The sequence below is a fragment of the Stegodyphus dumicola genome, chromosome 12 (assembly GCF_044657685.1).
Source record: "Stegodyphus dumicola isolate Sdum_Otavi_A_Nest chromosome 12, ASM4465768v1".
Taxonomy (NCBI): Eukaryota; Metazoa; Arthropoda; class Arachnida; order Araneae; family Eresidae; genus Stegodyphus; species Stegodyphus dumicola.
The window spans coordinates 67,850,362-67,875,558 of record NC_140779.1 but is presented as its reverse complement, the minus strand read 5'-3'; the positions used below and the strand labels follow the sequence as shown (position 1 = coordinate 67,875,558).

Genomic DNA, 25,197 nt, shown 5'->3' with positions numbered 1-25,197 from the left:
AATAGACAATTAAATGCCATGGGACAGAAAAGGATTGACAAGAAACCAAAGTGCTGGAACTGTGGAACTGAAGGCCACGTACGAAAGAATTGCAGAACACCCCAGGGTACGGAAATTGAGACCATTTCTCAGCAACGAAGCAGGAAACAAATTAGTGACCATATGAAGGAACGGAAGTTGCCAGATAATGAAAGACCTTGTTTTAAAGCGCTCAAGATTTCTACAGTGAGTGGCAACAGTAACGGTCTGTCCATCAATGGGCATGTCGATGGAGTTTCTTGCAATATGATCATTGACAAAGGAGCTAATGTCACCATCATTCGAAAAGACTTAGCTGAACAGTTTAAAGATAAACTTTGACGCCATCCTCTGTTACCCTTCAGACTGCGTGTGGTGACAAGATCGACATAGCTGGGAAGTTAAACGTAAACATCATGTTTGGAAGTGCCGCCTACCATCACACAGCATATATGGCGGATATTACAGATCCATGCATACTCGGACTGGACTTTTTAAGGAAATACAATTTTTCCTTGGACTTCAAAAACAACACACTGCTTTCAGAATCTGAGGACATGACTATCCATCCTCAGAAGGGATCCTCACCTGTAAATGCCGACGCCTTGTCCGAAAGACCCAGCTCAGAAAGCTGCCGAAATCATACTAGGGTCAAAAAATAACGCAAGACTACCAGCTATTCTCCATCCCAGATGCTCTTCGGTTCAGACCTTGTGACCGCCTGTTCGGTCGCCCTACGGTTGCACCTTCATTGCCTGAGGAATACATCCAAATGTCCAGGCCCAGTTTGAAGAGATGCGCCGTTCCGCACAAAAGCAAGTCAACTTGGCGAAGGAGAAAGTGAGGAGCAGATTCGACACAGGAGCTACTGGACACGGATTCAAAGAAGGAGACAAGGTGTGGCTGTGGAACCCAATTCGACGAAAAGGACTCTGTCCGAAATCACAGTCATCTTGGGATGATCCGTACACAGTCCTAAACAGGCTGAATGACCTCATGGTTCAGATCCGTAAGTCTTCGAACTCTAAACCTAAAGTCGTTCATTATGACAGATTAGCTCATTACTATGGCCATAGTACCTAGTGTAAATAATTGTAAATAGTGCAAGACCATGGTCCTTTTTGTTTCAAAATGTGTATTTAGTATTTGATAGCAATTGATTTGTTTTATTTATTGCATTTATTATTCATGTTGTTTATTATTGTAATGTAATGTTTATTATTACATTTATGCCTTAGTTGTAAGTTTGGCTTCCTGTCCAGGGATTGTACTGCCCGGGACGTGCAGTCCTTGGGAAGGGGGCAGTGTTACGGATCTGGTATTTAAAAGTTTGTTCAGAAAACTGCTCTTGTTGACTGTAGCGAATTCGCGGATTAGCTTTCTGTAGCTGTTTTGAATTAAGTTCTCTTGAATGTTTGAGTAGTTACAAGATAACTACTGTGAGATATTGTAATACTGAATGAATATCTGATTACATTTAAGCATTTTTGTTATAATAATAATAAATTTTGTTCATTTTTAATCGGACTTGTGCATTCAATTCCAGCGAACCCGTACATACGCAACAATTTTTGGTAGCCTAGACAAATAACGCACCCTTTCGATATGTCCAATTATTTTACAAAAGCGGCATTCACTTATTGCAAATCTGCAGTTGTTTTTATTGTGATTTGCTCCTAAGCAACGCGAACAAGTTATAATTTCATTTGCCCCCTTAACCGCCTTTTCCATCGCCAAGGCTATGTTTAATGTTTTCTCTAAATCAATAACATCTTCCTGAAATAATCGATATAAGATATTACGATCTTGTAGACCACTAACGAAAACACATCTTAACATTGTATTTAGCATATCCTCTTTTTATTCACAAGGAATTGTTAACGAGCATAATTCAGTGACATAACTATTAATTGATTCCCCTTCATGCTGTTTTCTATTAATAAACATGTGTCGAATAGGTATTATTAAAGCTTTAGGATTTAAATGATCATTAAAAACCTTTTTTAGTTTGGTAAAATTTTTATCTGAAGGATTATCTGGAGAGAGTAAAATTTCAACAAATTATACAATTTCGCATTCAAGCTTGAGATCAGAACTTTTCCACGTTTTGCCTCTTCTCCGTTTTCCACGTTTTGTTTGAATGTCCAAAAAAGCCTCAAATCGTTCTATGAACGAATCAAAATTTTCTACTGTTTCATCGAACTTATCAAAATAAACAGAAATTTTGGTTTGTTTATGTTCCAATTTCTCTTGCAATGCAACCATTAAAGCTTCATTCTGCTTTATTAATTCAATTAACTTCTCCATCTTTTCAAAATAAAAATCAAATAACTTTCCTACCTTTTGCAGTTTTCGGGGAATCCCCTAATCCAAGTTTCGGTTTTGCTACTACTTACGCATGTAACCGAGTGCGCGAGTCGGGAACGATAGATTTTCTTCTCACACACCTCATTGCCAATTTGTTGTGTCTTGCGGTGTGGGACGCATGACAAAGTGCATGACACAACCATAAGACTAGTTCACGGCACAAACATTTATTTCTAACTAACTCATAAGATAGCAGCTATGCGCCATTTACGCAGTTTCATTACATTCTCCTCTACTCTCATTCACAGAGGTTCTCAGGAATAAGAATACTGATACTCTTGAAATCAGATGCTACAATACTTTATAATAATATATTTGAATATTAACTTTATAAATAAACTAATGTGTAGTGGGACTATACCTACATTACTTACAGTAAACATTGGGTGTCCCACTACATTTCCACCTGAACCTGCTACAATACTTTTATTATGTTCAATGATATTTTAGATCATGATAGCCAAATCTACATTCAAATGAGGATGCCTTCATATATAGTGTATCATTATGAGCAGTGGTCTCAATCAGTTCGGATATTTGAAGTTTTACTATACTTAATTAAAAAAGACCAAAAAAAAAAAAAAAAAAAAAGGGGGGGGGGGAGGAATTAATATTAGATAATCTCTTTATTTATATCCAACATTTTAAAAATTTTACAAGCTTACCATTTAAGCTCAGGGTTAATGCAGCTTGTAAACAATCATCTTCAAGTTGAAGAGATTCATCCAGAGTATATTTTAAGGTTTCACGTAAAGTTCTGTCTTCTTCCCCTTCCAAGCTTGTGTTCATCATTCCTTTCACCTCAGATAATAAACAAGGTTTTTCTGTCTGTACTGCAGGCTGAAGACGCAAAATTCTGTCTGCACTACATTCTGGTAATTTCCCATCCACAATAAATATAGAATATCCTAATTAAGTACAGAAAGCACCTAATTAAGTAAAGAAATGAATTAAATAAAGAAAGTTAAACTAAAAGTTAAAAGAAAGTTAGACATTAACCATCAAATAGCAGTATTTGTTAAAAACACCCAAAACATCTTATATATACACTGCTTTTTCAGACAGTCATGTTCCAAATGATAGTTTAGTTTTATATTTACCTTCACAATTTACTGACAAGAATAATTTATAAATGATTTAAAAACTGAAATTGTACTAGTATGTAGACCAAGTAGTAAGAAATAAACAAAAAACACATAAAAAGTTGTTCTATTCAAAGGATCAACAAAATATGTTTGTTACCAGTTTTATATCGGACAAATTCATTTAATTAGCTAATATACTGCAATGCAATTTAAATACAGTCCAGCTTCTGTTAATAGATGGTGTGCATTAATGGACAGTTACTGAATCCCATAAGACCTCAAAATAGGAAATCAAATATTCCCATTTAAAGGATAAAAGTCGTGGTCTCTATATAATAGCTGATAAAGCACCTGGTAACAAAAGCTTCAATTGTATGTGATTTTATAAAACGGACTATACAGTACAAAGTCAAGGATCCGGATGTCCAATATCTGGAATGATCTAAAATATGGATCTCAAAGACACCAAAAACCACTTTTTTAAAAAAAATTTTCAATAGGATTTTTTTTTTTTTTTTTGTATGCTTTACACATGCGCATTTGATTTTTTTTCCCCCACCTATAATATAGCATGTATAAAGTCTCGATTCTTAATTTCACTTCAGCACTAAATAAACCTCGTTATTGAAGGAATAACTATTTTAGCAAAACTTTGTGTTATCAATAATTTGGCTTCAGAGCCGTATGTCTGCTTGGTATACATCTCAAACCGAAACATTCTATATAGAAACATCATTGATTTTACAACTTCTATTATTTTATATCCATGATGCCAACCTGGTAAATCATTTATTATATTTTGCTTTCATCACTGCATATTTATCAACACTGCAGCGATGCCTAAACAATTTTTTTTATATAAGTAATTGAATAAAAGAGTATGGTAACCTTTTTTTTAATGTTGACTTTATGCTTGGCAATTATTACAGATTTAAGTGATATATGCTAAGAAATAATGAGGAAATACTAAACAAAAATTCCTTTTTATATGCTAGAAATAGATTTTGTTAATGATATTCATAGATTACATTTTGCGCTATTTGAATTAAGAATAACGGATTTGTTATTCACATAAACCCAGAATCGGTGCCAGAGCTCATATGGCCAAATGGGGCAGCAGAATGTAGAGAAGATAAAATTTTTAGAATTTAGAGAAGAACCACACAAAATTTTTAGAATTTTGGGGCAGCAAAAATTTAGAACTTAGGGAGGTGCTTAGTAGCAGAATTTAGGATCCATAGAGATTGCATGAGGTGGTAAAATACTTACTGCTGGCCCTCAATAAGCCTTAATATATGGGAATTGATTTATTCAGGACTCAGATAAGCCTTAAACATGTGCAAGAAATAGGCATAAGTATAATAAATAACTAAACTAATACAATTCCGGCCTAATTGTCTTGGTGCGCAATAGAAGCAAGACAAAATTTAGCAAAACAACTTGTCTTTCGTTGCCAATCTCATAATACATAGCCAATAATTATAATGTATATTGGATGCTATTAACCCTTTAACTGTCAAGTTATTTTGATGATTTGGGTACACAAATTGTCAAATTTTTTTAATGGAAAAACCAAATGTAGCCGAAATAAACATCTCCCGATATATATTCGGGTATGACAATACGATGCACTCAAAAAAAAAATTACCCAGAGAAATACTCGGGCGTGACATTTTCGAACACCAGTGCTGTGCCCGAGATAATATCGGGCATGACAGTTAAAAGGTTAAGCTAGGCTAAAATTATACTTTACTGATTCCAAGCAATTTCAGTTAATACAGCAGATTGGGCTGTTTTTTGACTTTTTGATTTGATCTAGCTTATTATTTTTTGTAGGCTATTATTATTATAGCAATTTTATGAAAATTAAAGTTTTAACTTTTGATTATGTCTAAAAGAGTGTCTCATTCTGAAGCTGCAACAGGATCTACAAAGCAAAAGCATGTTTCGATGTCCATTAAACAAAAAGTGAAATTGCTGCAAAACATGGATAGACATATATCCTTCTCAAAATTATGCGAGGAGTATGGCATTGGAAAGTCAGCTGTATATGACATAAGAAACTAGAAAAAAACAGCTTTTTGAATTTTTTGTCGATTCCGACACCCCATGCGCAATGAATAACAGAAACATTATTCGTTATGCTAAAAGTAACGGTCATGACAAAGTGATGATTGAATGAGCTAGACAGCGTCGGCATGTCATTGACGGGTTCAAGCTAAAATATGTCATGAAGAAATAGACCTGAAAACTGAGTGCACATATTCAACAACCTAATATAAAGCCTATTGGACAACCTAATATAAAAACCACCATGGTATAAAGCAATTAAAAATTTCAGGAAGAAAAGCTTTAGCTGATACTGAAGCTGCTGAACTATTTGCAGATAAATTCATTGAACTTATAACAGTGAAAAGTTTTCCCCAGAACAAATTTACAACCCCGATGAAACTGGTCTTTTCTGGCAATATGTACCACAAAATACCTTAGCAACCTCTACAGAAAAGGCTCCAACTGATGTCAAAGATTCCAATGTGAGTCTACAATTTTAGCATGCGTAAATGCTGCAGAAACGTACAAGTGTAAACCTTTCGTAGTTGGAAAACAGCATTTAAAAGGAGTAAAGATTTTCCCAGTTACACATCGTGCAAATAAAAGAGTTTGGATGACACAAATGTTAACAAACGATTGGTTTGAAAATAATTTAATACCAAAGGCTCAGCAACATTTAAATTCACTTGGTTTACCTGATGAATGAAAAAAGTGTCCTGATTGTAGACAACTGTTTGGTTCATACTTCACTTAAAGTTTTAACAGAAGATAAGGTATCCATATTATCTCCTCCAAATTGTACATCTATCATTCAGCATATGGACATTGGAATAGTACATGTGTTGAAATGCAAATAAAAAGTAGAATTTTTAAAATCAATGCTAAATTTCTTGAATAATGGCAAGACTATTCAAGAATTTCCAAAAAATTTTAGCATAAAATCTGCTGTGTGGAGCATCACAATATCATGGGAAGATGTGTCTCCATATACTTTAAAAAATGCTTGGCATAATTTATGGCCAACTACCATATTTCATGGTGAAAATGAGAGCCACAAATTTGAAGGTTTATGGATATAACAAACCAAAAGTTAAATTTTCCAATTAATGGATTTTGTAAAGAAATGTGAAGAAGCAGTAATAAATGAAGATGATATGGCAGAAGTTTTTAATTGCGATGACAATGCCTCAATTATCAATCGATGGATGGAAAAATCTGTAGTATGGTTCTAGATCCAGAAAATACTGCTACAGATAGTGAAGAAAGTGGCAGAGAGGTTACTGAAAATGAAAAAGTTTCAATTGACAAGTTAATCAGAATTCTCGACACAGCAATTACAGGACTTGAACAATGGAATTTTATAACTGAACAAGAAACAAAAACAACTTACATTGAAAGAAATGTTTAATAAAGTAAACAAATAAATATTAAGCATTTTTTGGAAAATTTTTATATTCTTTAGATCATAAATGCTTCATTATTTCATAAATCACGATTTTATACTTTTAATCTTGTAATTTCTACATGCCATCTTACTAGATTTAAACTGATGATCTAATATCCAGAAAAATCCCAAATTCTGAGTTGCCGCTGAATTTCGGACTTTGTATTGTATTATTTTATACAAATCGAATATAGGCTAATCAAGAAAACACACTTTTCTTGATTAGCCTATATTCGATATGTTATAACAAAAAAAACCACATTCATGAATGCCCTTCGGCATGTCCTACTTGTTAGTCCTACGGGACTGTCACAGCGTTCATTTTTTATGGTATATTGCAATTCCTAATCCTGATGCATCAAAGGCACATTACTTATCAGCATCTTGCAAGAAGCTTAATTAATATGCAGTGCAACTACTCGTGATAGAAGAGATCAAATTTCTGGTAGATAGGCTTGAAATTGGCGCACGTGGTCGTCACTTCGAAACATCCAATTGTCAGGATTATACACGTTGAGTTACAGCACAGGAACAATTTTTACCTCGCAGCCTAATCAGTAAAGTTTACCTGAATTCTTATATTCTTCGTACAAGAACATATTTTCTCCTCCATCCTTGAAAATGAACATCAGATCGAGTACCGTGGACGATGGCGAGAGCTGTGTGTGTGTGGCCCGAAGGCCCCCACACTCGTTAACACGACGACAGGCAGAAAGAGGAAGACAAAACCAGTCCTTCCAGTTTTTAGCCACTGCGATGCACGTGGCAGGGCGTGATAACGATTTAACAATCGATACAGCCACCGTGTTCACTGTGAGAATTCTGTGTTCTCACATTCCCTCCGGCCGAAGAAAAAAAAATTTGTCCGATCACTGGACAAATGAAATGCCTCTCTGCTGGATACACTTGAACTTTCGTCAGCATCACATACACATTTCACACCAATCTTTATATCACTTGCAAAGGCACTGCACTTTATCATTTCGTTAGCACTATATAAACATTTCACATTACACGCACACAGTTGAGCTCTCGTATGCACTATACACACATAATTCACATTAATTTTTCACATTGCTTGGAGGGGAAAAAAAAAAAAAAAAAAAAAAACAGCACTTTAAACACTTTGTGATACACATTTTTTTTTTTTTACATTCTTAAACTAGTATTATTCTTTTACGTACTCATGCATGTCTACTCTTACCTAAAATATCACCACAGATGCGATTCCATAAAAGAAATTTTGACATATATAATTTATAACTCACATGTGATAAAATTAATTTATCAATTACTAATGATATTGCATTATCAATTTGATGTTACTCCTCTTAACCATTGTTTACCTTTGTTTACATTATCTCATTCTTTACATTTTAGAATCACATTCATTATTTTATTACTTAGCTACTTTTATCATTTGATCATATTCATTTCACATATACATTTCATACACCAATGTATCATGACATTGTTACAAGCTACATTTGTATTAGATCCACAACTAAATTACATACCTTCAATTTGATTCAGCAGTAAGACAAGGAGATTAGCACCACACTCTTTCTTTCTTTTTTAATCTGCTACCTAATAATCAATGAGACCCCGATTAATAGAATTCAATTCTTCTGGTATATGGACCAGCCAACTCTACCAAAAATCGTGCAATTAGTGCTTTATTACACTAAATTGACCCATACCACACATGATCATTATTCATTATCTAGCTTGTACACATACTACATTCTTATCATAATCACAACTTCTTTACACCTTTTTTTTTTTTTTTTTTGATTTGCTGATTTATACTTGTGTTACACTCCTAATCCTCATTTTGTGTTGAATCTATTCTTGAAGGCTTTTGTAAAAACAATTTACTTACGTGAACTTTAGTGGTTTTATTCTCTAATTGTATTATATAATTATCATTTCGTAGCTTTTTAATGATCTCATATGGCCCCTTGTATTTTGGATGTAACACCCTTCTATCAGTAAATTCCTGCATAAAAACTTTATCCCCTGATTTCAATTCTGGAATTTTTCTCCCTTTCAAATATTTTTTTGCACAATTAAAGTATTCATCCTCATTTAATTTTACTTGTTGCTTATCTCTACTCAATTGTTCCTTTAGTCTTTTGGAATATGCCTGGAAATCTTCTGCTAATTTAAGAGGATCATTGCTATCTATGGCAGTATTTAATGTTCTACCAAAAAATAATTCTGCTGGTGAAAATTGAGTTACAGAATGTTTCGCATTATTATAATACAGTTTAAACATCAGCACTTTTTGTGGCCATTCAAATATTTTGTTTGATATTGCTGCAATTGATTCTTTCATTACCCTGTGAACTCTTTCAATCAACCCATTGGACTGTGGATAATAAATTGAACTTTTTCTGTGTTCTATTTTAAGCGATTTTAAAAATTGATTAAATTCTGTGGAACAAAAATAGGAACCGTTGTCTGATAACAAAATTTTTGGAATGCCAAATCTGGCAAAATAATCATTTAAAGATTTTATGATGGATTGAGAAGTGCAGTTGTTTAACGGAACTGTTTCCAAATATCTGGAATAATGATCAATGATAGTGAGTACATAAAACTTATTATCTATGGATCTTGGCAGTTTACCAACTATGTCTATAGCTATCATCTCTCCAGGAGCAAGATCTTTCTTAGGTATTAGACGTGGCAGAGTGTTGTGAGGTCTCGACTTATTTTGTAAGCAATCTGAACAATTTTCTACAAAACTTTTCGTATCGCTGTACATACCTTTCCAATAATACTTTGCCTTTACAAACTCATATGTCTTTTGAATACCAAAGTGAGGCGCATGAACTGTCTGTAATGCATCTTTAATTAATGCCTTAGGAATTAGAATTTTATTCTGGATACTTCTGTCTTTCTTTCTAACATTTACAGGTTTTAATTTTATCATTATTACATCTGTATGACTATCAATAAAATATTGTTCTACGCTTTCTTTGTGGTTATCCTGTAATTTTTTTATAATTGATTTTATGTCTGGATCACTTTGCTGTTTACTAATTATGTTTTGAATAGACAAATTATCATTGGTCCTAAATATATTTACATTGTTTACCACTACATCCTCTGAAACTCTTGACAAGTAGTCTGCTGGGTTTTTTAAACCAGGAATATGCTCCATCGTGTATTGAAATTCCTGTAAATATAACAACCAGCGTGCTACGATATCTGGCTGTTTGTCAAGACTAATATGGAAAGTCAGAGGTTTAGCATCAGTTAATATTATACATTTTTTTCCATACAGATGTTCGTGAAATTGCTTTACTGATCTGAAGATTGCATAAAGTTCTCTCCTAATTGAAGGATATCTAGCCTCAGCAGGTGTTAAAATTTTTGAGTAAAATTGTACTGGGAAAAACTTATCATCATTTTTTTGCATTAATATGCCACAAATGGCTGATCTAGAAGCATCAGTTACTAAATATAAAGGTTTATCATTTTCTATGTTTTTTATTGTGGGTTTTTCTAAAATTAATTCTTGTATTTTATCTAATGCATTTTGGCATCTCTTGTTCCCCACGAATGGTATATTCTTTCTTGTTAAATTTACTATTGGCTTGACAATTTCTGCATAATTAAAAATTAAGTGTCGAAAATAATTTACCATGCCTATGAATGTTTGAACCTCTTTCCCATTTCTTGGCCTAGGAAATTTGGCTACTTTCTGAATATTCTCCTCTGAAGGAGCAAAACCATTCTTATTAACCGAAAAACCTAAATACGTAATCTCTTGTTTACCTAACTGCAACTTGGCTGGGTCTAGCGTTAAATTAAATTTTTTTAACTTGTCAAACACCTTTTGTAAAATAATTACTAGTTTATTTATACTGTTAGCTGCAACAATTATATCATCTAGAAAATATTGTAAATTTGGACCCTGCAATTCACCTAAACATTTTGATATTAGAGTATGGAAATAAGCAGATGAATTTTTTGCACCAAAAGGTAATCGAGTAGGTTGAAAATTGCCAAGTTCTGTGCAAAAGGCTACTTTTTCTTTATCTTTCTGATCTAACTTTATTTGAAAAAATGCTGACTTAAGATCTAGCACACAATAACTTTTACCTGCTATATTATGCAAAATATCTGAAATCTTAGGAAGACGTATTTGATATGATTCAGTTATGCAATTTAGCAATCTATAATCTACTGCCATTCTAAATTTTAATTTGCTAGTATCAGTATTAGGTGGTGCTTTCTTTTTGACAAAAATTACTGGAAAACTGTAACTCGATGTCGATGGCTCTATAATACCTGCTTCTAACAATTTGGCTATCTCCTCTTGGGCATATTTTTTAGCAATGCAAGGAATAGTGTATGGTCTAGTTTGAATTGGAAAGTTATGTAATAAATTAAATTGTGGCACGACAACATCAGTCTCACCCAGAGTGGTGTAAGATTTTGAAAACACAGCTGAATTTCTCATGAGCATTTCAATCATCTTATTTTTTTGTTCTGCTTCTAAATGACTTAAATCAAAATCATCTGGGCTTAGTTCCTCCTTTCTTAATTTTTTAATTTCTTTTAAAGTTATATGGTTAATCTGCAAATTTTGTTGCTCTCTAGGTTTTTCAAATTGTTTTTCTTTGACTTTATATACCTTACCAATCTTTTCACCCTTTCTTAGAATAATTATGGAATTGGAATTGTTTTCAATTATGGTGAATATATATTGCCTGTCACTTATCTCATGAATTGAATCAGTCATACCTATCTTGTCCACTTTTCGCCTGTCTGGTGAGAACATTATTTGCTTTCCTTTCTGCATATTAATTGGAATGCTTAACTTTACTATCTCTGCTGTATTTGGCGCAATTCTGGTATTCAATACTACTCTTACAATACCCGACTCCTCTGGTCTACTATTCTTGTCTACCTTTTTTGCATTAATGTTAGTACAATTTTTTCTTTTGTCCAGAAGATCAAAATATGTGTTATCAATGATTAACTGACTTTTATCTGCATCTATAAGTATCTTATTTTTTTGAATGAAATCATACCCTAAAATCATTTGATAATTTGTGTTCCAATTATGTTGTGTAACAAAAAATTGGTTGGCAAGCCATTATTTCCTAAACGAAATTTTAAGTTTACAGCAGATACATATGGGATAGTAGCATTATTTAGCGTATGTATTCTTACAGATCTGCTTAAGTAATGAATCTTTGTGTAATTTTTTATTACTTGCAAGGTGTCTGGCTGTATTAAGCTTAAATTTGCACCTGTATCAAGTAATGCTTCTACCACAAAGTCGCCAAATTTGATTTCTATTACTGGTAATTCTGTGATACTATTAGTCTGGCAAGAAGCTACCAATTTTTGTTCATTACTTTAATTTTGTGTCGGAATCTTTCATGTGTATTTGGCCTATTTGAGTTCCTTACTTTTTTTATTTTGTCTTGTTTCCCCCAAATTTTTTTATGGGCACTTGAGTAATACTTTGTGTATCTGGGAGATCTGCAAGTACCCTTCATTAGTTTAAATTATTTGTACGAGTATTGTATCTTCTGTATTGTGGCCTATTTCTATTACTGTTCTGTAGTCTATTACCTTGCGTGAAAGCATACCGACTATTATATCTATTCCTTCTATTGATAAAGTTACCCCTATAAAAATTTCTTCTCTGGTTGTTTCTAGCCTGTCTATAATATTGAAAATTATTGTTTGAAGGAAAATAAGGACACTCTGTAGTTCAATGATTCTGTTGGCAAATATGACAAGACTCTCTATTACTACTACTTTGTGTAGCATTATTTTCTAGGCTAGTTACATTGTTTACACTACCATTAGGTAAAATTTCATTGAATTTTTTTGACAAATCCTCAATGGCTCTATTATTTTGCATTTGTTGCATAATTAATGTATTTAATTCAGGTGAAAAATCATGTGTCTGTGAGCTATTACCAGAATCCTCCAATGCTTTTTCTATGTTCTTTGCCTGTTTAACAGCAGTAGCAAAATCAATAGGTCCTAGTTTTTTAACCTCCAGTCTTAAATCTGGTCTGAGAGCTTCTAAGAATTTTGAAAGCATTGCTTTTTGAGTGAGGTTATGTACCTCTTCACTCGAACTAGGATAGCACCCAAAATATTTTGTGGCATAAGTATTCACTTTTTCCGCTAAGTCCTCGACTGACTGATCTGGGGTCTGTCTAATTGAGTTAAAGTTATTTTGAATTGTGTCAAATGACTGAGATTTTGCAAATTTTTTACTTAGTAATGCTTTTAAATCATCAAATGACATATCTTTACACGATTCATTATCAATTACAAATTTTAATGCTTTACCCCTCAATTGAATTTTTAACACCAAACTTTTTCTGTTCTCATTCCAGTTCTCTAAATTTGCCATTTGGCATAACTGATCTAAAAAAAATGTTATATTTTTGTCATGCTCCCCTGAAAAAGTAGGGAGAGCAGTAGCCAGACTCATATTCATTACATTATTTTTCTTAGCCATTCTAAATCAATTTACTATCCTTTAGTACCACTATAAATTACTATTATTATTACTCCTAATATATAGTACATTCATAAATAAACTATTGTAACTTATCGAAATTTTTCACATGGATACAAGTTATTACATACTCATTACCACACAATATGATATACATTCAGGAATAATTTCTTAAATACTGACCAATTTTGAATTGATATTACCATTTTCACATATCTATTTTTTATCATTAAATTATTTCACATTAGCAGAAAACATAGTCATATGGAATTCTATATTTTTTTTTTTACATATGCAATTTTCAACTTAATCTTTCTTAATAATTCATATCAGATAATCACAAAATTTAAAATTTTATCCAATCATTACTAATATTCACCTATTTGATATCAGACATAATCACAAAATTCAAAATATTTAAGCAATTATCAATAGTATTCATACTGGAATCACACGTGTAGTTATATTTTTAGGCATAAGCATAAAATGGTTCTCTACCTGAAATCAAACAGTTAAAACTTAAATTCTTTTTTTTTTTTTTTTTTTTTGTCATGGCACCATAAATGTGGTGTTGCTGGCCGTGATCGTATAAAAGTAATTATACTAAGAGTATCAAATGCAAATTAATTCCGCGTAAAAGTTAAACTAAAATTTTAGTGGTTAGTACATTGCGTGATCTTTAATACTACGAATAAAATGACTTACCCAATAAGGCATGCATGAGTCATTCGCTCTCTTTCAAATATACATTTATTAAATCACAAAAACACACATTTCTTGATTAGCCTAGATAAATCACAAAAACACACTTTTCTTGATTAGCCTATATTCGATATGTTATAACAAAAAAAAAAAAAAAAACACATTCATGAATGCCCTTCGGCATGTCCTACTTGTTAGTCCTACGGGACTGTCACAGCCTTCATTTTTTACGGTATATGAAATTCCTAATCCTGATGCATCAAAGGCACATTACTTATCAGCATCTTGCAAGAAGCTTAATTAATATGCAGTGCAATTACTCGTGATAGAAGAGATCAAATTTCTGGTAGATAGGCTTGAAATTGGCGCACGTGGTCGTCACTTCGAAACATCCAATTGTCAGGATTATACACGTTGAGTCACAGCACAGGAACAATTTTTACCTCGCAGCCTAATCAGTAAAGTTTACCTGAATTCTTATATTCTTCGTACAAGAACATATTTTCTCCTCCATCCTTGAAAATGGACATCAGATCGAGTACCGTGGACGATGGCGAGAGCTGTGTGTGTGTGGCCCGAAGGCCCACACACTCGTTAACACGACGACAGGCAGAAAGAGGAAGACAAAACCAGTCCTTCCAGTTTTTAGCCACTGCGATGCACGTGGCAGGGCGTGATAACGATTTAAGAATCGATACAGCCACCGTGTTATTCACTGTGAGAATTCTGTGTTCTCGCAATTATGTGAAGCACACCCTGGCTATCTATTTAAGAGTAAGAATGATAATTTATTTAAGAGGAGGAATGATAAGGACTTAGACTCAAATTTTTGTTATACATGTGGAAAATCAAAAGGAGGGGAAACTCATGCAGCTACCTTTTAACCAATGGAAAAAGAACCTGAGCAGAACTCTCACTATTTTGCTACCGAGAAACTTTTGCATTTCACACATGAGTTAATTTTATAAAATTAATAATTTTATTTAGACAAATTTGTATCTCCCTTGCAATCTTGCCAATAAAATGTTATCACATACAAATAAAGCATGTTACCTAATCCTGTCTTGAAGTTTACAAACTACATGACACCAATAATATTATGTAAGTTAATACCAATACTCTCTTACACAGTCAAAATTCAAATTAACAACTTAAAACGGTACTATTCGGTTTTGAGGGCCATAAAAAATCGCCAAACTATTGTTGATGCCAATGCTGCCAAAAATAATTGTGGCAACCCTAATAATTGCGGCAAGAAAGGAAGTATAATGGTAAATAACTATTTAAGATGGATGTTTTAATTTACATGAAAGGTTAATTTCATACGAGGGCCATCCAGGAAGTAGATTACGTTTCCGTCTGTGTCCGCTAGGGGCGGGGCTAGCGCGGCCATCTTGGGGTCAGAGCGTTGCGCAGCTCAGTCTGCATCTAGCCGTGCTAGTGAGAGGTTCGTGCTGTGCTCCGTTCAGATACTGTGACGGTTTGAAATGTCTGCGTTAATTGAAAATCCCGCGAGCTGCGAGGTGCGCTCAGTAATAAGGTTTCTGACTGCAAAAAACTGTAAACCGATAGAAATCTATCGGCAGCTTCGTGAAGTGTATGGGGACAACATTATCACTGAAGGTGGAGTGCGTCAGTGGGTCATAAGATTTCAAAATGGCCGAACCAATGTTCACGACGAAGATCGAAGTGGGAGACCCAGCATAGTGACCGCCGAACTTCTCGAAAAAGTCGATGCTAAAGTCCGTGAAAATCGAAATTTCACAATAACGGAACTTTCTTTGAGTTTTCCACAAATTTCGCGAAGTTTGTTGCACGAAATCATCAACGAAAAGCTTGGTTACCACAAGTTTTGTGCAAGATGGAAGGCAAGAAGAGGTAACGAAGTGGTTGAAGGCGCAGGCGGCCAAATTTTTCGACGAAGGAATTTCCAAGCTCGTACATCGCTACGATAAATGCCTTAATTTGTATGGTGACTATGTAGAAAAGTAGTATTTGAGTGTGGCTTTCATCTGTATATAATAAAATTTGTTTCCTATACTTTGTTTATTTTTTTATTCCAAAACGTAATCTACTTTCTGGATAGCCCTCGTATAATACTTTTTTTATTATTATAATTTATATGAAAAAGGCTAAACACGACTGAATGGAAGCATAAGAGTAAATAACTGTTTCAGAACATTATTATAATTTATATAAGAATTGCTAAACATAACTGAATGGATGCCAGCATCGCTATTTCGCTACCGACTTATCGCTAAAGCATAATTTCATCTCGTTGGTTGTTCAAACGTAATTTTCTATAATGAATGATGCCTTTTCTTTGAAAATATTCTCGGTAAAGTGCAGAATCGCTCTTATTTGTTTGCCGCCTTTTACAAGGGTAAAAACAATTGGATTTTTGTCAATTTTCTTTTACTTTTTAAGTGAAAATAAGTCGATGTGTACATAGATAAAGTCAAGGGTGTGCGCAGTGCCATTTTCGTACAATTCTAGGATTTTTTTTAGTGAAAATAGGTTGATGTGCACATGGACACCGAGTATGTGCAATTCTTAAAAACGCGTCAAGCAGTGAGTGATTCTGCACTTTACCCAAAATTCTATTGCAGACTTTTCATCATGGGCAATTCCCAAATTGTTAAATCCGTAGGATTAAACTAGTATTTCCATAAAAATTAAACTAGTATTTCAATGGCGTCTTAAGAAATATAGAACTATTTAAACTTACGCAACCTGTAATCAACGCGTACGCTAGATTTGGCGCGCTGTTAAATGAGTGTGTTTACTAGATTTGGCACTTTTCTGCGTACATTTTTGCTGCAATTTTTTTACGGCTTTCAAAACAGAATAGTACCCCTGTTTATTATCATTTTGAATAATATATTTACAATTAATTATTAAATAGAAAAAAATAGTTATTAAATACATATAAATACAAATGAAAATCTACAGAAATCAAAACTAAGCAAAATACGCACGATGAAAGCAAGAGAAAAAAAAGGGTCTGCTCTTGCTGAAAATCAAATAGCTAAGTGAAAACAAAGCACCGCGGTCTTCAAAACCAAAAACAGAAAAGAATAAAAACAAATATAAATAAATCTGCACTCTCAGCCTCCCCCCGTGTTTGAAGCACGAGACCAGACTATGTGACTCACTCCCACGTCACAGGCGCTACCAGTACAGTGTGTTCAGTCCAAACAAACTATACACTGAAGACTTCACTATGTGCAATATTTCAAAGATAAAAATTAAAAGTAATACAGAATAGGCAGATTAGCATATGAACAACAAAATTATATAAATATTCTTTTACATTGATAATCTTTATATTTAGAAAAAAAAATCTGAAACATTTCTTTGAAAAATCAGTGTCTTTAAAAACTGAATATATCACAATGTTAATGATTTGCTTGTGTGGTGCTGCCATCTATTATTTATTAAAGAGATTAAAAGTAACCATTAGAGTAGTTTTCATGATATTTATCGATTATTTTCAGTATCTAAAGAGGGAATATTTTTGGTGTGTTCACACCGAACACACTGCGCCGGAAAGGGTTAATAAAATACACTATATAAATATCATTATTGCATAATGATGATCTGCACTGTATCAGGGCATCACATTCACCAATCTGCTTTGTCCTTTTTCTATATACACCAGCTGCTGTTGGGCTAGAACAGCATTATTCACTAGAATTTCCTTAGCCAGTACATGAATATATTGTGAATTTATACTTTAATTTCTAAAAATTAGGTGTTTTCCATTATTTTTCTTTTTACTACATATCACTAGTATACAATGCAAAGCATTATTAATAATTAAAAAAAACTGGTATTTTCTGATTATCTGCACCCCTATCAAAAAGTTTCAAAAAATATTTATGTTGCACAGCAATACACTGCCAAAATAGTTATGTGGCAACTCATGATGCTCCCCAAAACTATTTATGGGGTAACACAGTTATGCATATAGCATGTCTGTTTTCCCTGGTGTGCAATGTCAAATTTATACACATGCTGAAATTTACGCACACGCTCCTATGCATTGTCTGATTTTCTTCAAGTGAAAACAGATCACTGTGTACAAGGGAGAACAACAGTGCAGAAAAGTAGGATCTCTCAAAAGTAAGCATTTTATTACTGATGTTTCTTGCTTTTTTTAGCTTATTTTTTATTAGGGCGATGCTGTCATTTTGATAATAGCTGTTGCCTTTAATGACAAGTGAAAGCGTACATTTATGCTTTACAAAGTCACCAAGAAATTCGTGTCGAAGAGCATGCAGATCATCAGAAAATACAAAAAACTATATTTTTTTAATCAATGATCTTACTTTCTTTTAAATGGCTGTAAAAGTTAAAGAACGTTAAAAAAATCACAAAGTAACTTAGAACACTTCAAAATGAATAATGTTTAATATCGCAAATTATGAATATGATATTATACTTAGTATAATATCATATTCATAATTTGTGATATTAAACATTATTCATTTTGAAGTATGAAATTATACTAAACAGTAAAAAAATATGGAATTATACTAAACAGTAAAAAAAAAAAATAATAATAATAATAATAATTCAAACACAAAAAAATAGAAAAGGGATAACAATCAGAGATGTGCCATCAATGGACTAGAAGAACTAGGTTAGTCATTAACATTTTAGGTAATAACAAAACATTTTTATTTAACATTTAATAGTATCAAAAGGAACATTAGTTTACCTCTTCTGTGAATGCATGCTATTCGAGTGTTTGTCACATATTCAGGTGAATCTGATGCATTTGTGTTGTGTCGCCTCTATCAAGAAAGGATTATCTAATTTTTACCTATTCCCATAACCAAAAAATATGCTGTTAACAGCTAATATGGCAGCTTGAAAGAAATATTAATTTACTCATGATTTTTACAAGCAAAGTTAATTTTTTGTGCTATATTTTAATTTTTGTTCATTAAAGTAATCATGATATATGAGAAAATTCAAAGTAAAATATACTGGCATAACTCTAAGTTTGAAGCACGCAAAAAGGGAAATAGTAAGAAGAACAAGTCCCTACACACTAGACATAATCGAGCATGCATGAACAAATTAAGGAACCTCTCACGATAAAACACTGATTAGCTCTCAATTTCACAGTCTTGTCGTTTTTATAGCCTACCTCCCATATCCATTAAAATATTACATTTTCAAAAGAAAAAAAAAATTCACAAAAGATAAATCTTCTCCATTCATTCTCATCTGTGTAAAAATGAAATATTTATACCCATTATGTTAATGTGGAATATTATACAGTTTTAAAACAATTACCTACATGCAAAATCAAAACTAGTCTATTTTGTTAGCCTTGTATTCTTTTTGAGACTATTTTTCTAATTAATTTATTTTCAGAACATTCATAAAATTTAAAAATACATTAATTGATTTATTATAGCAAATCATTGTAATTTTCTCTTCTCCTATGATTTTTACAAATTCATCAGAGCATATTATACTATATTGTCATATTGAGTATACTATATTACATATTATATTATGTATTTAAAAATATTAAGACTGTCGTGTTAACACCACCCTGAAAGAAACTAATATTTCTGAAAAAATAAATAAATACATAAAAAACATAACTATAGAGATTCATCTCACAAAGACAAACACTTACTAAAATTATCAGGCATCATGGATGATCATCTTAAAGAAGATTATAAAGTTTACGAGAAAATTCTGTCCATTTGCAAAATGAAAGAAAATACTATTAGAGGTGATGAGGTCTAATACTTGGCTGACATCTGCTTTAGTTTTGCATTATTTTCCCTTCAAAAAATTTTGAAAGAAGAGAAACAAGTGATAATCAGAGGGAGAGATAATCATTTAAGGAGTATGGTAAACACAGCAAAAATTTATAGCTTAACTCTGTGATTTTCTAGAGTCACCAAATATGTGGTCTGGCATTATCATTATGCAAGCATTGCCTGCCTCTTATCTTTGATTGCTTAATTTAAATCATCTATTTGCTGGTGGTATCTCTCTGAATTGGGCTTTCTGTTACGTTTCAAAAGCTTATAATGTATTGGACATCCCACAATACACAGCATTCTTTTATTCCTCTTATTTTCTCAAGCTTGGTTTAGAGGTGGAAAGGGTGGGTTGCGTGGGCTCACAGTATGCTGTTTTCCTAATGATGTTTTTATAGGTAATTCACTTTTCATCACCAGTTCTTCTCATGTAAGAAAGGTTTACTTTTGTTCTGATCAAGCAGAGATGTGCATATGACTTGATCAAGCAAATTTTTCTCACTCAAGCCATGAAACACCAATCTGGAACATGTACAGACAAATCCTAGTGTTTGAATACAGTCCAAAATAGTTCTATAAGCTGAGTTAAGATTTTTCAGAATCTCTGATGTCAAAAAAGGATATTGCTCTGCCATGATATTGACATTATCATCATCCATCAAAGATGGCCACCCAAAATATGGCTTACCATTACGGTTGCCATTAAAAATTTTCATTAAATTTTGATATATTTCCATAGCATTTCTTCCTTGTTGGAATTTGTACAAAATACAGTGTCTTAAATGAACTTCATCAACAGCCATGTTTAAATAATCGCGTCTGACATAATAATGACATGAGACACATCCATTTCAATTGACTTAGAAGAGCACATGTATATAATTGCACTGACAAAAAGAGGTAGCCATATGTGTTTCAAATGAACATGTGCATGTGTGTTGAAACTTAAAATAACATTATCAAACAGAGCTTTTCAGTAGTCCTTAGTTTTTCTTTATACCTCGTGTCCTTTGAAGAAAGCTATGGCACACCACTACTACTATCGGAGCATATTCTCAGGATGACACTTATAAATATTTAAATCCTTTATGATTTTATTTTTGTTTTTCTATATTATTGTAAAGAAGTATATTGCTTAACTCATTTATTTATTTGTTGTTTTTAGGATGATAATTTTATGATTTGTTTTCAAATATTAATTGAATTTGTGGCCACATGTTTTGTATTTATTTGTTTATTTCTTATACAGCATTATAGATCTTCCAACTCTGAGTGCAAAAATGTTTGAACTATAAAAATAGCCCATGTAGAATGTGAGATATGTTCAAATTTATTCCTGTGAACATTTTTTATTTTAATGGGCACAAAAGCTCTAAATTAGCTATGAGATTAGCTCTTAATCAGCTCCAAGAGTCATTGGTTAGCTGAATTATGATTTAGATTTTACCTTGCATATGATTTTGAGGAATGGCAACATTTCCCATGCACTAAGAAGGAACTGTTTAATATTCAGGTTCTCCTTGAGCTACTTTCAGCTATTCATTGTGCTGTGTGTTGTAAATTTTTATAATAAATCGTTAATTTCTTGCTGCTGATCTGGATTGATTATTTTAAGATACAAACAAACTTGTAATCGACAGCAATACATAATACATTTCAGAGCAAAAATGACACTGGTAACTGAAAAGAAAAATGCAACTGAGGATTTCAAAAATGATAGAGGAAGAAGAAAAGGAAATTTATATGGCTAGACTGAATAAACACGGATATGGAGAAAGACGAATTTTAGCCTTCAAGCAGCAGAGAAAAAAACAACAAAGTATAAAAAACACTGATTGTAATTTTATTCTGGTACTATTATCCCATTATTGCCTTATTAACTTGCTTACAATAAGCAACTTTTAGTAATTCATTTTCTTACCTTCTTCCTGAAGTTGTGCCAGGTACAGAGCTAAAAATGTATCTGATATCAATTCAGGTCCTACTAATAATGAATTTAAATTAAACCACTGATATCCAATTTTTCTAATCGTTAACCAGTGATCCCAGAAATTGCAGATATAAGCACTCTGTTGCCTAGGGGGAAAAAATGTATATATACTGTAAAAATAACAGAAAACACTTAAAAGTATATACAGTCAAAAGTCGTTAATCCGGACTCGTCGGGACTTCGGCGATTCCGGATTATAGATCATCAGTTTAAATCTGGTAAGATGGCATGCAGAAATTATAAAATTAAAAATATGAAACCGTAATTTATGAAATAAAGAACAATTATGATCTAAAGGGTATCAAAATTTACAAAAAAAAAAAAGCGTTTTATATTTGTTTGTTTACTTTATTAAACATTTCTTTCAATGTAAGTTGTTTAAGTTGCTTCGTTTTATGTGATAATACTTTCTCTTTAATTCTATAAACAGACATAATTTCTTGCTCAGTTACAAAGTTCTGCTGTTCAAGTCCTATAATTGCTGTGTCGAGAATACCGACTAATTTGTCAATCAAAAACTTTTCATTTTCAATAACCTCTGTGTCACTTTCTTCACTATCAAAAGCGAATTATAATGACGAGGAATTTGATTTAATTCATATCAAAGACGGAGTATCTCCACCCCACCCGCCGCAGAGCAGCGTGAAATTGATAAACAGATTTCGGAATGGTTAGAAAAACAAATTATATGCTTTTATCCATTTTTTGCAGCAATTCCACTTTTTGTTTAATGGACTTTGAAACATGCTTTCGCTTTGTAGATTCTTTACATATTAGTAAATATATATCGGAAATTCTATTTGACATAATCGAAAGTTCTAGCTTACTTTTATAAAATTCTAACAGACTGCAAAAAATAATAAGCTGGATCCAATTCGAAGATTAAGAAACAACGCAATCTGCAACATTAATTGAATTAGATAATTTTAGCTTAGCTTATACCGTCCATTATACATTAAACGCGCATGCGCACACACATATTCGTAGCCGGAAAGGTCTTACGCGTCAACGTGACGCATGCGCAGAAAGTTTGTAGCTTTGAGGTCTGGATTATAGATCATTCCGGATTATGGGTGTTCGAATTAACGACTTTTGACTGTATAACATACGCTCAAAAATATATTTATAGGCAATTAATGAATAAAGAAGTGTAATAAATATTTGCACAGAGATAACAATTTATATAATTTTTTTTAAAGTTAAATAAATTTTAGTTACTTCCTGATTATTCCCACAACCCTAAAAAAATCATGAAAAAGTAGTGATGAGGCTATATTGCTAAAAAATATTTATGAGACAACTTACATTATAGGCCAAAATGTATATATGTGGCAGCTCAGGGTGCGCATCACACATATGTGTTTGAGCACGTGCAGATTTGCACTTTTGAAATTCAATGGCCCTTTTTTACTTCCTTGTACAAAAGTAAAAAAAGTATTGTAATCATGAAAAATTCCGAGTACCACATTTCAACGATGTTTTTGCATGACATCTGTATGTAAGGACAGAATAAAGGAATCTTTTTCTCCAAATAAATTATAAAACTGATTTAAAATTGATTCAGAAGAGATTTTTCCATACTGTCTGTCTGTCTGTATGTATGTATCTCACATATCTTAAAAATGAATAGCCTCAAAATGTTGAAATTTTGTATGTGGGACTGCTATAACATGTAGATGTGCACCTCCTTTTTTAGTTGCAATTGGCCGCACTAAAAGTATATAAATATACGTATATGTGTAAGATATAAATTTTAATTGGCTATAACCTCTTTTATTTTTTATTTAATTTGGAGACTTTATCTCTCTATCTTTAAAATAGTGATAGAAGTCTCAACCGTGTCATTCAAATTAATCATGCCATTTTATGCAACACTTAACCCTCCAGCACACGTGCTTGGCAATTTTACATGAGCACGCGTGCATTGTATTTTTTACGACATCCAATATTTTACCATTTTTGGCACGAAAAATGACAGAAATGAGTTAATATTGATAATAAATTTGTTACGAAATAAAATATTAATCTTATTATTGCAAAATATAAATGATATCACATTCAAATATAAGTAAATTATTTTTAAGTTCTTATGTTAGTGAGATGGAAACGCAATGATGTATTTCCTTATAGAACATTTTAAATTTATTATTTAGTAATTATATTTTAAAATCGAAGCTAATTTTAACATTCATCAAAGGCAAGTATAGTATTATTTTTACGTATTTTTGCCTTGCCATGAAGTAAGAACTGAATTAATTGAATGAGAAATACATCTCTAATGAAATTCGAGGAAATAAGTGTTCCATATTAGCAGAAAATACTGTTGACAGTCTGTTTTGGACAGAGCAGAATGTTTCCGAGTAGTGCATGCGCATCAGGAAAGCACCGCTGAATCGTCTGTGAAAAACTGTTCATTTTTTTATCTAATTTATTTTATACATCATTTTAGATTTATTTTAGTATTCGAATAGATCATGGCAACGATTAGATAGTTCTTCAGGTATAATTTTTTTTTTTTCATTCTCAGTAATAAAATGAATGAGATGTAACGTTCTTAAATGAACCTAGCGCTAGAGTACTGCTATGGTAAATAAATATAGTGAATTTTAAAAAGGCGCATTTATTCTATTGTGGTTTATGTGCTATCGATGAAGTAGATTTAATTCAATTCAATAAGTTTAAACGAAATGCAGGAAAAAATGTGTTTAATATTACACGCAAGGAAGTCAAGTAGTGCACACATCAGATATTTTTATTAGCATTCTTTTTGCACTGAGAACATCTGTTTTTATTGTAACAAACTATAACGGAATACAGGAGTTTGTCTGGTCATAAAAAAAAAAGCTTTGCATTTCTTAGGAAATATGGCATTCCGGTTAACAGTTTTTATTTATTTCTCAATGCATAAAATGCCCTTAGAAATGTGGCCTTCAGCTATATGATACAAATAAAATACAGAGTATAAGCAAACAGGCAAAAGCAGAACCAGAATTTAGACAAGAGATGTTTAAACAATCAAAGAACAAAAGTTTGAAATACTAAGAATGAAAGTCTTGTGTGATCCAGAGCTTTCCAATAACATTTTTTGAGACTCTATGTTAGAACAGGATAAAAAAAGGGGAAATGACCATCAATGAAGCCAGAATCCCAGAAAGGCACTCAGGACTAAATTTCTAATTTTGTTCAAATGACTGACCAAGCACTTCCAACAGTTAGTTGAAATGCAACTACCGTACTGTCTC

General features: G+C 32.5%; 1 protein-coding gene across 3 annotated transcripts in view; it reads right to left on the bottom strand.

Moving 5' to 3' along the window:
- The window catches only part of LOC118186377 (ataxin-3-like), an 81,048-nt gene that overhangs the window by 28,434 nt on the left and 27,417 nt on the right, over positions 1 to 25,197 (bottom strand). For all 3 annotated transcript variants that reach the window (XM_085806518.1, XM_035356454.2, XM_035356456.2), the window contains exons 4-5: positions 21,887 to 22,041; positions 3,051 to 3,293 (exon numbers count right to left, since the gene is read on the bottom strand). In XM_085806518.1, the coding sequence (XP_085662644.1) occupies positions 3,051 to 3,293; positions 21,887 to 22,041 (398 nt within the window). The remainder of the gene's footprint in view (positions 1 to 3,050; positions 3,294 to 21,886; positions 22,042 to 25,197) is intronic.